Source organism: Microtus ochrogaster, unplaced genomic scaffold (assembly GCF_000317375.1).
Source record: "Microtus ochrogaster isolate Prairie Vole_2 unplaced genomic scaffold, MicOch1.0 UNK8, whole genome shotgun sequence".
NCBI classification, from domain to species: Eukaryota; Metazoa; Chordata; class Mammalia; order Rodentia; family Cricetidae; genus Microtus; species Microtus ochrogaster.
Window position 1 is genome coordinate 1,626,221 of NW_004949106.1, and position 12,756 is coordinate 1,638,976.

General features: G+C 47.5%; 1 protein-coding gene across 7 annotated transcripts in view; it reads right to left on the minus strand.

Moving 5' to 3' along the window:
- Spats2l (spermatogenesis associated serine rich 2 like) overlaps nt 1-12,756 on the minus strand; it is a 156,178-nt gene that overhangs the window by 1,492 nt on the left and 141,930 nt on the right. For all 7 annotated transcript variants that reach the window (XM_026788887.1, XM_026788886.1, XM_013353449.2 and 4 more), the window contains 4 exons: nt 11,944-12,002; nt 5,588-5,697; nt 3,887-3,989; nt 1,216-1,436 (listed from right to left, as the gene is read on the minus strand). In XM_026788887.1, coding sequence (XP_026644688.1) covers nt 1,216-1,436; nt 3,887-3,989; nt 5,588-5,697; nt 11,944-12,002 — 493 coding nt within the window. The remainder of the gene's footprint in view (nt 1-1,215; nt 1,437-3,886; nt 3,990-5,587; nt 5,698-11,943; nt 12,003-12,756) is intronic.

Below are 12,756 nucleotides of genomic sequence, written 5' to 3' on the forward strand. Positions count from 1 at the left end.
ATTCTGGGTATATATCTCCTTGGCTTCACTGACCCCTAACTCTGCAGAAGGGACAGTGATGTGGGACTCATAACAGTTATTCTGGAACGCAGGTCCCTTCCTGCCTGCTCTTCCCTGTTGTGCTTAGATATACAAGGGAATGACCACTTAAATTAGCCATCACCTACACGCTAACTTCACCGAGCTGAAGAGGAATCTACATGACAGCAACGGGTTTGGCAGATACTGTGGAGACAGAGACGCACTTAGCCTGGGCCGTTTGTACCCTGCTCCCTTAACCAGCCACTTCTTTCAGGCTCATGAAGTCATTCAGGACCACAGAAATGCCCCGCAGCATCAGGAGCCGGAACTCCTAAAGGCCAAGAGAAGGCGACTCCCCAGGGCACTTGCTAGCAAGCCAGTGGCTTGAAACACAGAGAAAGGGAGCTGTAGAGATCATGAAGTAGGCTCAACACCCACGTCACCGAATCTGAATCCCGCTTCTTTTCCACTTTCTAAACGGGGGTTACTAATTCCCTCTCAGAAACAGGAGGAGAGGTGGAAGACTGTTCTTTGAAAAGTTCAGGGGTTTTTTTTGTTTGTTTGTTTGTTTGTTTTGGTATTTCGAGACAGCGTTTCTCTGTATAACAGTCCTGGCTGTCTTGCAACTCTCTTTATAGACTAGACTGGCCTCGAACTCACAGAGATCCTCCTGCCTCTGCCTTCCAAGTGCTGGGATTAAAGGCGTGCGCCACCACCAGTGAAAAGCTGTATTTTTAGAGGCCATGGAAGACAGGAGTGAACCGAGATAGTCATTTTGAAATGTGTGTCCCTCGCTGAGATTCCACGGCAGGACAAGTTTGTCTGACTTTGACCCGTTACTCCAAACCTAAGCAGGAACTTCTTAAAATCATAAATAACAGCAACGGCCACTTTCCCTCTCACCAATGGTTTCAGTGGACTGTCCGGGACCTGGAGACGCTGGCAAGAAGGGCATGAGAGGACCTGTCTCCATTAGGTGAATGAGGGAACGTGGTGAAGCTCATAAGGCAGGAGGTGAGGCCAGGCAGCCAGTGCTCTCGAGCTTGAGGGAGCCTGGACAGGACCGCTAGCTCAGTGGCTCAGAGCTGGTAACTTTCTTCCTCTGGAAATGGGCGGTGCCCTTGCCGGCATCCTGTACCAGCACCTGCAGAGACCCTGCAGGCAGCGCCATGAGGCCCTCCCGGAGTGGCTTACCTGCTTGTTCGTGGGCATGGTCTGGTGACAGGCATCGGCAGTGCTGGGAAGACCGCTCACCATCTTGGGGTTTGCCACTCTCCCCTCCGAGGGCTTGCTGTGAGTGGACGACTTCCGGGCAAAGTTCCCTTGTTTTCCGGAAGCCACAGCGGGAGTGTTCAGCAGAGGCAGCAGGGAGCTGCAGGGGGTTCTTGAGGAATAGTTGTTCTTTGGATGTGTGACTGCAAGGGAGAATGGGTTTGGTGTTAGGGGCTGTGCCAAGAGCACCGCTGCCCGAGGAGCCATTAGAGACTGCCACAGAGGGGAGAGATTGGCAAGAGCTCCATACAGACATTAAGGGTCATTCTTTAAGATGTAGTTCGAAAGGACACATTTCTCCTGCGAGACTCCATGAGGAGAGGCATTTGCAGGAACAAAGACACAACTCTGTAACTTAAAGATTCTTCTTTAGGTCAAGAACCAGCACGGATAGCGAGGTAATGACATTGTGTGTTCCCTCTCTGGCTCATGCATAAGTGAATTAGTTCTTCCGTTTATCAGGTTCTGTGTTAGCCCGTGCTGCAGACACGTAAGGATGGAGAGGCTGGCAGAGTCCTGCATTCTGAGAGCATGGGCATGGATGGACGTTATGCCTCAGAAATTCTGTGGCCCTGGGTCCTGAGTATCCCTGACCATAGGGCAGGCCGGCCAGTCCCGGGCATCTCCTATACTCCACCAGGGCTACCCAGACCAGTCTTTAAGCACAGACCTGCATCATCCCCGGGGCAGCGTGCACGGCAGGCCGATCAGGCAGCTGCTTTCGGGCACACATTTGGGTCAGACAGGTCTGTTCAATGCTTATTATTGCCAGTCCTGTTGTTTCTGAAAGTGGTGGTTTCGGGCAGGGTGATTTCTGTGTGATTATACCGAATCGAGGGCAGAGGGAATCAATTCTAGGATAAAGCCGTGACTTCTCTCACAGCTTGCTGGGATTCAACTGCCAGGCTGGACAGGGAAGGACCTTCTTGTGAATTTTAAAATTGCCACCAATTTTTCAAAGCAATTTTCTCTGTTCCCTTTGTCGGATCAGGACTTAATCCCAGGGTTTGGCAGGAGGATTAGGAGTGGCTAGCAGGGCTCACAGAATGTTAGAAGTGGAAAGGACGGGGGATGTAAGCTCCGGCCCCTTCATATTGTAGGTAAGGTGTGATAAATGATTCTGGGCTGTCCAAACACAGCCAGGGGATTTCAGCAGCTCTCGGGCTCGCCAGGTTCAGGCTCCTGGGGTCATTATTTCCCGTTTCCACTTCTGGGTCAGTCGCTGCAGCGATGTACACCCTCCACGCAGGATTTTCGTGAGGATTACTGTCACAAACACTAGAGGCTGGCTGTTTTTTATGTGGACACTCGTAAATTTGATAAGGGGCGGCTTCTCTCACTAGCTGGCGCCTGGAGGGAAGCCAGTGGAGTGCCCCCCTCTCCCCCAGCAGAGCCAGGTGGCACAGATTCACCCAGGATTGGAGCCCAGCTTATTGTCAGATTCAAGGAGAACTCGGGACCTGCAGGTTCCTTCCCCAAGGTCAACCAAACTGCTTGTTTGGAGAAGGGCCAAGAGGGAGGTCCTGCCATCAATATGAAGAAAAAAAAAACCCTAAAAAGCACAGCAAGAAAATCAGGTGGCTGACAAAGATGGCCAACAGGAAGCCAAAGGCATTGTTTTCTGGCACTCAACGGGAGGTTATTTAAAGGCTACAACTTCAGGACTGGTCACGTCAGTTACATAAGTGATCAGCTGAACATACGGACACGGAAAAAGGTCTAGCATCTACTGTGACGAAAGTAGCTTGTATTACTACACATGTACGTGGTATGTAATCGGTAGACAGGTGACCTGAAAGCAAGGTCACATGCTAGTCAACGCAACTTGGTAATTTTTAGATTGCGCTGATAGACTTTTTTTATTTCGAGGAGGAGAAAAAAAGAAATTTCAACGTAGAAAAAGAAGCGCAGTCAAATCTTAGCTTCCTGCTGACTATGGGGTTGTGGAAGGCTGCCGGTCCTCCTCGGTGACTGTCCTCAAAGCCACGTTAGCGCTTGTCACTCATTCCTGCCTCCCCTCGTGTGTGGGCCAGAGAACAGGAAAACGCAGCAGCCAATTTAGCTGCACATCAGCCTCTCCAATTAAGGCTTAATAGGGAACAAGACTAAACTAATGGCTGACGCGAAGTCTCTCATTACCTCTGGCTTCACTCAGCAAGAGGACCCAGGATAAGCAGGGAGCGCCCCCCCCCAGGGTGTGGGGGCGGGGCCCAGGGACTGGGGGCGGGGCCGAGGTTTGGGGGCGTGGTGCTCAGGGCTCTCAGGCAGGCTGCAAGCAGGGCAGCAGCCTACCTGGACAAGCTCAGGGGAAGCCTGTGAAAGGTAGCAACCAGCTGACCTGCTCTATTCAGCTTAAATCCTGGGGATCTGCTGACGGGCAGTGGCATCTGAAGAGTCTAAGTTCAAATCCTGACATTTCCAGTGACTAATGTCATGGAAATACCATTAAAGCTCCTCAGACCTCCGTTTAGCCATGGGGGGGGGCGGGGGGAGAGGGCGACTGTCCACCTGACGTTTCTGCCATCAACCCCAAACCGCGTTAGGCTTACTCACTCGGAATTATTTAGTACTGCACGCACAACGCACAACTCACTTTCTCCGCAGATCATGATTTGGGCTTTCAACTGTTCGATGTCGCAGGAGAAGCGGGCCGCCTTGCCCAGCTCTTCGTCATACTTGCGCTCGCTGACAAAGTGCTGGAGGGAAGAAAAGTGGAGGAGGAGTTCCAAACCGCGGCCAGGACACCCGCGCACCCCCTCCCTGTGTTCTTCCTGTGCCCACAGATGGCCGACCTGAGGAGTCTCATTCACGGTATTAACCGTCAAAAGAAAAATACGCCGTCCTCCCTGGACACCTCGTCTCTATCTTAATAAGAAACCAAGTCTTCTGCGTCCAGAAAACACAACCTTCCTGACGGACTCTCAAGTGCCGCTATGGGGTGGGGCGGGGGAGTGGGAAAGATTAGCTTTCAATTCATTTAAATTCCACTTGAAATTAAGATCGCGGTGTAGACAGCGCAGTGAGAAGAAACACAGAAACAACTGTGACTCACGCCCTCCTTGAGTATCAGGGAGTTTACTAGAGAGGAAAGACATGCCATTCAATCCAAGGGTGAAGTGGCTGGCACTTTGGAGACGTAGGGGCGGAAGAAATTATCTCTCGCTGAGTGGCACGCGGAGAGGGTCTTAGAAGAGAGAACACGGGAGCTGGAATACTTTAAAAAAATCAAACCGGACGCTGACTGAACAACTTCTTATAATAACCTCATTTTCGCCTGATCACGTTATCCTGAAGTCAGTATTCTTATTACCTCTATGTTACAGATGAGGGGGGCCGGACTCTAAGAACCTAAGACAATATGTAATTTACCCAAGCCACAGAAGTAGAAAATTTGGGAGCTATCCTGTTTCACGCCGAAGCCTGTGCTATCAAGCATGTAATGAAAAGTGGGATTCTGATAGGCAGAAATGAAACCTGAGAGAAAATTGATTTCAATTGACTAGGAAGCTGTGATCCCACACTCTTCGCTTGAAGTTCTAACAAGCTGGAATTTTCAGAGGAAATAGGCGCTGCGGTATTTACTGAGTCCTGTACTGTATTGGATTCTGAGGCTGGGGGTAGGGTGGGGTGGGGGGTAGCTCGTACTAAGGGAGGTTAGGTCTGTTTGGGAATTGAACTCTGGACCTGGAGCAGAGAAGCTGGAAGAAGACAGTTAGGAGGCCCTTGCAATTGGCTGGGTAGGAGGAAGCAAGAGCCAGAGGGGAGGTGAGAAGGAAAATACCTCCAGGGCTGTTGACGCCCAATCCCCTGCTCCGGGATGGAGGGGATGCATCAAATGCCACCTGGCCCTTTCTGCTCTTGCCATGCAGCTTCCTCCTGCAACGGACAGACTGTTCTAACGCCAGCAGCCGCTCTATGCTGAAAGGACCCTGGGTTTCTAGACGCCAGGCGGAAGCTGGGTGCACACGTGTGCAGACACACTGTGTGTTTAATAACTGGGTGTTCGTCACCTTCCTACTTCGTTATGAGCATTTCTGGTGCTCATTTCTATTGCCTTCCTGGTGACCACCTCCCCCCTGGCCACTTTACCCCGTGCTGTTTACAAGAACCATCTCAGTGGGTCTATAAACTTAAGGATAGCAATTGTTTCTTCACCCTCTGTAGTCTGTGTTCCGACCCCATGGGAGGGCGCGGGGTATATATGGTCTGAGTAGCCAGCTACTGATACAAACCACACACAGCAGCGGGATCAGAGCGCCAGCTCGGCATTCTGCTGGAGTTCCACAGAACTGACCTTAATCTCCGCTCTGAGTTCGGCCAGCTGCATCTCCGCCATCTGACTGGCTAGGTCGGTCAGTCTCTTCAGCTCCTCCGCTTTCTTCTGACGGGCAGTCAGGATCTCCACTGCCAAAGGAGAAGGAACGGCGTGTCAGGACAGGGACTTGAACATATTCAACGGCAGGGTTTCTTGGAGTCGGTTCTCTCCCAACAGGCAGGTCGCCGTGCAGGGCCATGACCGGGTTGGTCATCAAGGGGGCGTGGTTCTTCATGTTCATCGCCAACAACACATTTCCTGGTGTCCTCATCTGCCAGTCCCCTAAGAAAACCCAGTCCCCTGAGTTACCGCTGTCCCTTCACGCTGCTTTCCTTCATTTTCTACCCTGGTCTCTGAACTCACTTTCTTAATTCGGAGGCTTCAATGCGTTGTTCAGAACCAGCTCTGAAAAAAAAGATGTTAAAATCCTACGGAATGAGATTATGAAAACAGAAGGCCACTCCGTATACCCATTTTCCTGTAGGTGCTATTAGACTCTCTAAATCTTACCACATCCAGACTCGGGTGGAGATCAGTGGCAGAGCTCTTACGTAGCACACAAAAGGCCCTGGATTCGATCCCTAGTCTGGAATATTTCAACACAAAGTCACTTGGGGCAATGGGCTGCAAGACTGGAATATGACATCCAGGATTTACTGTATTAGCTTTTTATGAGCTAAAAAAAAAAAAAAAAAACCCTGCCTCTGCCTCTGATGTTCTGACACACACACTTCTGTTTTACAAAAAGAGAAGTTCCAGGCTAGAGAATCTCGGGTCTTTGAAGCGTCTCTGGTGGAAAAAATTTCGAGGCCAGTCAAGCTACCATGAAGTGGATGTGTGTGTGTGTGTGTGTTCCTTAGCATCTACACCTGTAGAGATGACAGTCAAGAATTCCCTGGTCCCTTACTTCCTCTTCTCTGACACGCGAACTCAGGTTTTGGAGAGATGCAGAAACCCAGGTTAACTTGTGTGTGTTTCCCCGAGAGACTACACCGCACCAAAGCCATAAATAAGACGTTTGAACTCTCCGTACACAGACTTCGGGCTTTCTCGTTCATCATACACGCATTTCCTGTGTTTCTCTTGGCCAGTCACACTGAGCCCTAAGAAACAACAACCCATGTGAGATTACACGCACGTTGAACTCTGCTCCATCCTTGCTGTGAAAGGGCGAACTGCCCTGTCAGATTGCACCCTCAGGACAGAGCCAACAAGGGATCTTCTTGATTTTGAGTGTTGATGTATGACCTCATTGTGTAGGTCAGCTGGCTTCGATTGTGCATCCCTCCCGTCTCAGCCTCCACGGCTGGGATTTCAAGCCTGTGCCACCACACACATCCAAGCACTGTGATTTCTGATTCTAAGAGGCCTTAATAAATACAGCATCAAACAAGTCACTTAAAAAAAATCAAAGCAAGCTAGCAAGCAAACAAACAAAAATAAAGACAGCTGCACACAGTCAAAGGTTAAGATTCCTGCACACTGAAGCCATTCTTCAGACAGATGTTACGTTTACGTCAATATCCATGTTGAGATGCCAATAAAATAACCCTCGACATAAGGCTCAATCATCTGCCAATTACACTAACCATTCTTTGGGTATTTACCTGACTGCCCTCGCCTAGCAGAGAGCTGGGCAGACTGACCTATACCTATTGGTCTCAGGATTCAGAAAATCTACAAAACCATGTCTGGATAACTTTAGTGACTAATATGTACCTGGATGCCGAAAGTGTCGTACTGAAAGATGTCTTAGGGTATCTAGTTGCGCCAGAGACCACAGAATAGCAACCTGCTATTACTTTTAGCCAGAGAACACGTTTGGTTGATCTATACATTAGCTTTGCAACAAACTGACCTGTCCACATTTAGAAAGTAGGAAATACTATTTGAAAGAGATTTCTAGAGGTCCTTAGAATAATGGAATGTGGGCTAGGGGCGTGGCTTACTTGGCGGACTCACCCCATAATGAGGCTCGGTGCTAGGGGTCCGCCATCCCACCACCTGGGTGGGAGAGGCAGAAGCCTCAGAAGCTCACGGTCATCTCTGCTACACAGTGAGATGAGATCAGCCCGGGATATGTGAAGCCCCTGTTTTTTAAAACTGTGATTTCCAGCCACCCTTGCTCAGCATCCCACGGGACAACTGAATGAAAACTTGGTACCCAGTGTGCACCGTTGCCAAGGACCCTCTGACAGCAATAACGTTACCTGCCTGAGAGTGTAGAGGAAGACATTCGATGTTCACCTCTAACCTCCACAGCTATGCACACAAACACGTATGGACACTCACGCGCCACATATATGAACCAGTATGTCCCGCCCATAGTAGTGACGCCATATTAGCATAAAAAAAAGTTTTTAAGATCCATGGCTTTGATTAGTTGCTTACTTATAATTCAATTATAATTCAACATACAAATGGGGCTAAAGTCTGCAGCCTGAGGAATGATTATTGAGTAAGAATAGGAAATGCTATGCTCCCTTCTTGCAAAGTGCGATTAAAAAAAAATATATATATATATATATATATATATATATATATATATATATATATATATATATAAATTCCGAAGGCTGAGATTTGAAAGGCAGTGAGTAAAAGGGATGGGCCAGACAACAGTGACGGCGCGGCAAAGCCGTTCTCACTTTTCTCAATGGATCATTTGAGAGGCTGGTGACAATTAGAGGTCATTGTTCTTTTTGATTGTGCAGAAGTTGGGCATTCACTCGAGACAGGAGCCTCTGTAAAAATAGATATAAATGGGCCCTAAACTGGGGATGCAGGTGCAAGATCGCCAATAAGTTCTGAGTTTAAACTCATGCAAATCGTGACGATGAAGACCGCATATCAGCAAACGCCGGGGGTACAGTCTCATTAACATCTCAAAGCCTTTCTTTATGAAAAAGCCTGAAAAGTTAAGATCCAGCGCCCGTGTTCTTCAGGGGCTCACATTTTTCACCAACAGCAATGCCCATGATGAAAACAAAAAGCAACGACAAAACCAGATCAGACCTTGAGAACGGGTACCCATAATTTAAAATCGAGTAACACCTATGTTTCGAAAGCACCACGCTTTCAGAGATCTGTAGAGGGAGACAGTTCCGTGCAGCTTGGGTCCCCTCTACATGCAAGACGATATTGTGTATGCAGCTTTGTAAACGGAATCTGGCATGCTAAAATCCATTTTCTCAACTGGATTGTCAAATCCCTTCAGATTCTTAAGACCACACTGGAAGCGTGGCTCATATTGCTTGAACCATGGACAGCCTAAGGCTTCTCCAATAATACTCAACGGTGCAAGGCTTTGTGCTCAGAACTGTGGGGCCAGGTGTGGATTGCTAGCGCTTCCTCAAGCGTAGAGACTCTTTGAACTCCTTCGTATTCTGTAACGGTTCTTGAGAATTTGCTGTTTTGCTTCATAATGAGCTCTTGTTTTACAAAGTCATGTTTTCTTCCCAAATTGCCAGAAAACCTGTCAAGAATATGTCTTTGTGACCTTCAGTTCCCTGGGGAGGCAGACAAAGTCTGAAGGCCTGGTACGCATGCTGACTTGTTCATCTGTAAAATGTAACAATCCTTCACTCCCTTCAGGGTCGCTGTGTAGTTAAACAGCAACATTTGCAACTCGCTGAAACACACACACACACACACACACACACACACACACACACACACACACACACTATGCTAACGTAGTAACAAAGTGAGATACATTCATCTAAAATATACTCTGAGAATAATTACATTAGTGTTTGCTAATATGGATATTGCCATCTGTAGACATGGACGCTGATTGTAACTGTGATGGTTAGTTAGTCTTGGTCGTCAACTTGAATACATTTGGAATCAACTAGAACCTAACTAATCAGCTGGGCACACCTGTGAAGGGACGTCTTGATTGGATTACCTGAGGTGGGAAAACCCACCCTAAGTATGGGCCACGCCTTCTGATGGTAATCCACAAAAAAAAAAAAAAAAAAGGAAGAAGCAAATGTTTGATTTTTTTTTTTTCCTGCTTGCCTTCACTTTTGCTGGCAAGTTCATCTATTCTGCTGCTAAAGCCTTCCTTCACGAGAATTGGAATCTAGTTCTTCACCATGGAAGGCTAGGTAAGGCACTGAGCCTCAGGACTAAACAAGTACTGAATTCTAGGCTAGAACTTACAGAAGTAGCAGTCCCACCACACACAAACACAGAGTGGGGGTGCGGAGCCCCTAATCTGGGCAGAGACTACACAAAGGCACCGAGGTTTTAAAAACAACTCTGACTTTGGGTCCAGTCCCAGCTCTTCCAGACGTCTCCAAACCTTTTCAACTGTTTGTTCACAAAACAGAGACATTATAAAAGGGGGTTTAACCCAAACTTTGGAGCCAAGGAAAAGCCCTATGACATACCTGTCCAAATGACTGGACCCTGTAGTCACAGGATGGCCCATCTGGCGAAGAGCTGTGGCAACTACACACACACACACACACACACACACACACACACACACACACACGTTAACAAGTTAACTCTGGGCTAAGATACCTCCCAGCACTCCATGCCACGGTGGCCCTCCTCCAGGGAACACCAGAATGCTGCTGGCTATTTAATTCCTGTGTAACCCAGCACCAGGTCCTACTCCTGGAATCACCCTCTTACAGTCTGAAGTTGGCAGGTGATGGCATTTTTGTAAACAGAACTGGGGTATTTTTTTTTTAGTTCATTTGGTGCATCTCTCCACTTGAATTATTACTCTTGTACAAGTTGCTTCAAAGCTTGGGGATCTTCTGCTTGTTTGGTTTTATCAGTGCAATGGAAGGTTCTGATAAATGCTTGAAGAGAGACAGGTAATATAAACACACGCATACGCCCCTTTACAAATATTTAGGCAGCCCTGAGTGGCGCAAATTTTGTTGTTGTTTTATTTTTCATTTTATGAAAGTTCCTTATTGACTCCAGGTTCCTCCAAACTCACTATGTTGATCTTCTGGCTTCCACTTCCTGACGGCTGAGATTACAGGCATGCATCACCAAGTCTGATTTAGGTCACGTGGGGAATCAAACCCAGGTCTTCAGCATGCCGGACAAGTGCTCTCTCAAATTGAGCTACATCCTTAGGCTAAACAGGAGCAATTTAAGGGAAAATCAATAACTTGAGTTATTTGAACTTAAAAGAGAATGAGTGTCTCAGTTAGGGTTTTCTATTACTGGGAAGAGGCACCTTGACAAAGGCAACTCTGATAAGGAGAACATTTAATTGGGGCAGCTCACTTATACCTTTAGAAGTTTAGTCTCTTATCATCATGACAGGGAACATGGCTGTGTGCAGGCAGACGTGGTGCTGGAGCTGAGAGTCCTACATCTTGCACGCAACAGGAAGATGACTGACTGTCACACTGAGGGAAGCTTGAGCAAAAGAAACCTCTAGGCCTGCCCCCACAGTGACATACTTCCTCCAGCAAGGCTACACCTCCAAATAGTGCCACTCCCTTTGGGGGCCATTTTCTTTTAAACCACCCCAATGAGTCAAAACTACTCTGAACGACATAGTGAGATTATAAGTTGTATAGGCTTCAAAACGACTGTCTTTAGAGTTAATGCCTGCTGCTTTCAGATCAATGCCAGGGCTGAGGAGATGGCCCAGGCAGTAGAGTGTTCATTGTGCAATCTGGAGGATCTGAGTTCACTTCCCCAGAACCCACATGAAGAAGGTAAGACAGGAGCACTCATCTGCAATTTCAGCCCTGGGGTGGGGGTGGAGGGTGGCAGAGGCAGGTGGATCGCTGGAGCCTACCAGCTGTCTAACCAAACCGATGAACTTCAGGTTGTGACACCCTCTTTCTCAAAAGATATGGTGGCATGTGATACAAAACTCAAGTTGATGTCTGGCCTTCACACCCAGGTGTGCGCACACCCTCCATGAAGTCACACGCACACGTTCACACGCCCCACCCAAACACACGCTGCACACATCTACATAGATGTGATGTTAGATTCATTGTCCTTTTAAATTTAAGTTTAGTTTCTGTGTGTATACGAAAGTCCTCTTGAGTTAAAACAAACAAACAAACAAACAAACCAGTAGACACCTCTTATTTACTCAGGGAACACCCTGCACAGACAGCTCAGAGGAATGGACAGCAGCTCTATCCTTTTGCCAGACGGTGTAGCAGAAATACAGAGACCCAGAGACGAGTGACCTGCCTGGCATTCTGGAGCTCACCCACCAGAATTTCAGTGTTAATTGTAGGGTCTTTTCCCCAACCCAGAATTACTGCTGTCAAACTGCATGATGGATTGCTTTGGGTTGGGGGGGCATCTTGTCATACAGCCACATGCCTACTTACTGGCTTCCTCTTTGACTTTATCCATTTCCGCCATCAGTGAGACTTCTTTGTCAATGATGCTGGGGAAAAACAGAAACAAAAGGGACAGAAACTTAGGAACTTTACCAGGCGATGGGAACACACAAAGGAGGATTGTCATTAGGCAAAATTACCCCAAATATTTTGTGTGACATTGCCAGGAGGACACCCTGTCTCTAAAACAAGCACATGGAAGAGATGTCCCCGAGGATAACACAGTGACATCTGCTGATTAAATCACTGTCAACACATCTGAAAAGAAAAGGCCTTTCCGACTTCCAGAACTGCGTGACTTTGCATTTAATTCTGGCTATATTTTCCCCTTACACACTCTAAAGTTTCCAAACAATAAGTACTGAAAAGCTGGTACTTAGGCCGTCAAGGGCAGTTCCCAAATGATTCTGAGTTCTTGTTTCTGAGATCCTAGCTTAGGGGGAGGGAGGTGGACCCAGCTCTGATGGTTCTACGACTGGGACACAGCTGTTCCAGGGTGCTGCTCCTGACAGCTCTGTAATACAAGCACACACTCTCCCACCCTCCTAGCATGGCGAGGTTCTGGTGAACTCATTCTAATATAGTTTATTAATTAAAGCAATTATTCAAGTTTATTTCTCCCATCCCAGCTCCTAATTTCCCAGCTCCACTCCTCAAAGCAGTAATACATCATAAATACCTTCTATATCTCTTCTCAGATTTGTCTTTAAATCATAGATATGACCTGTGCTTTTAATTTTTATTTGATCACAAATTATCTATCACCTATCTGTGTATTTATCTATGTATCTATGTATCTAT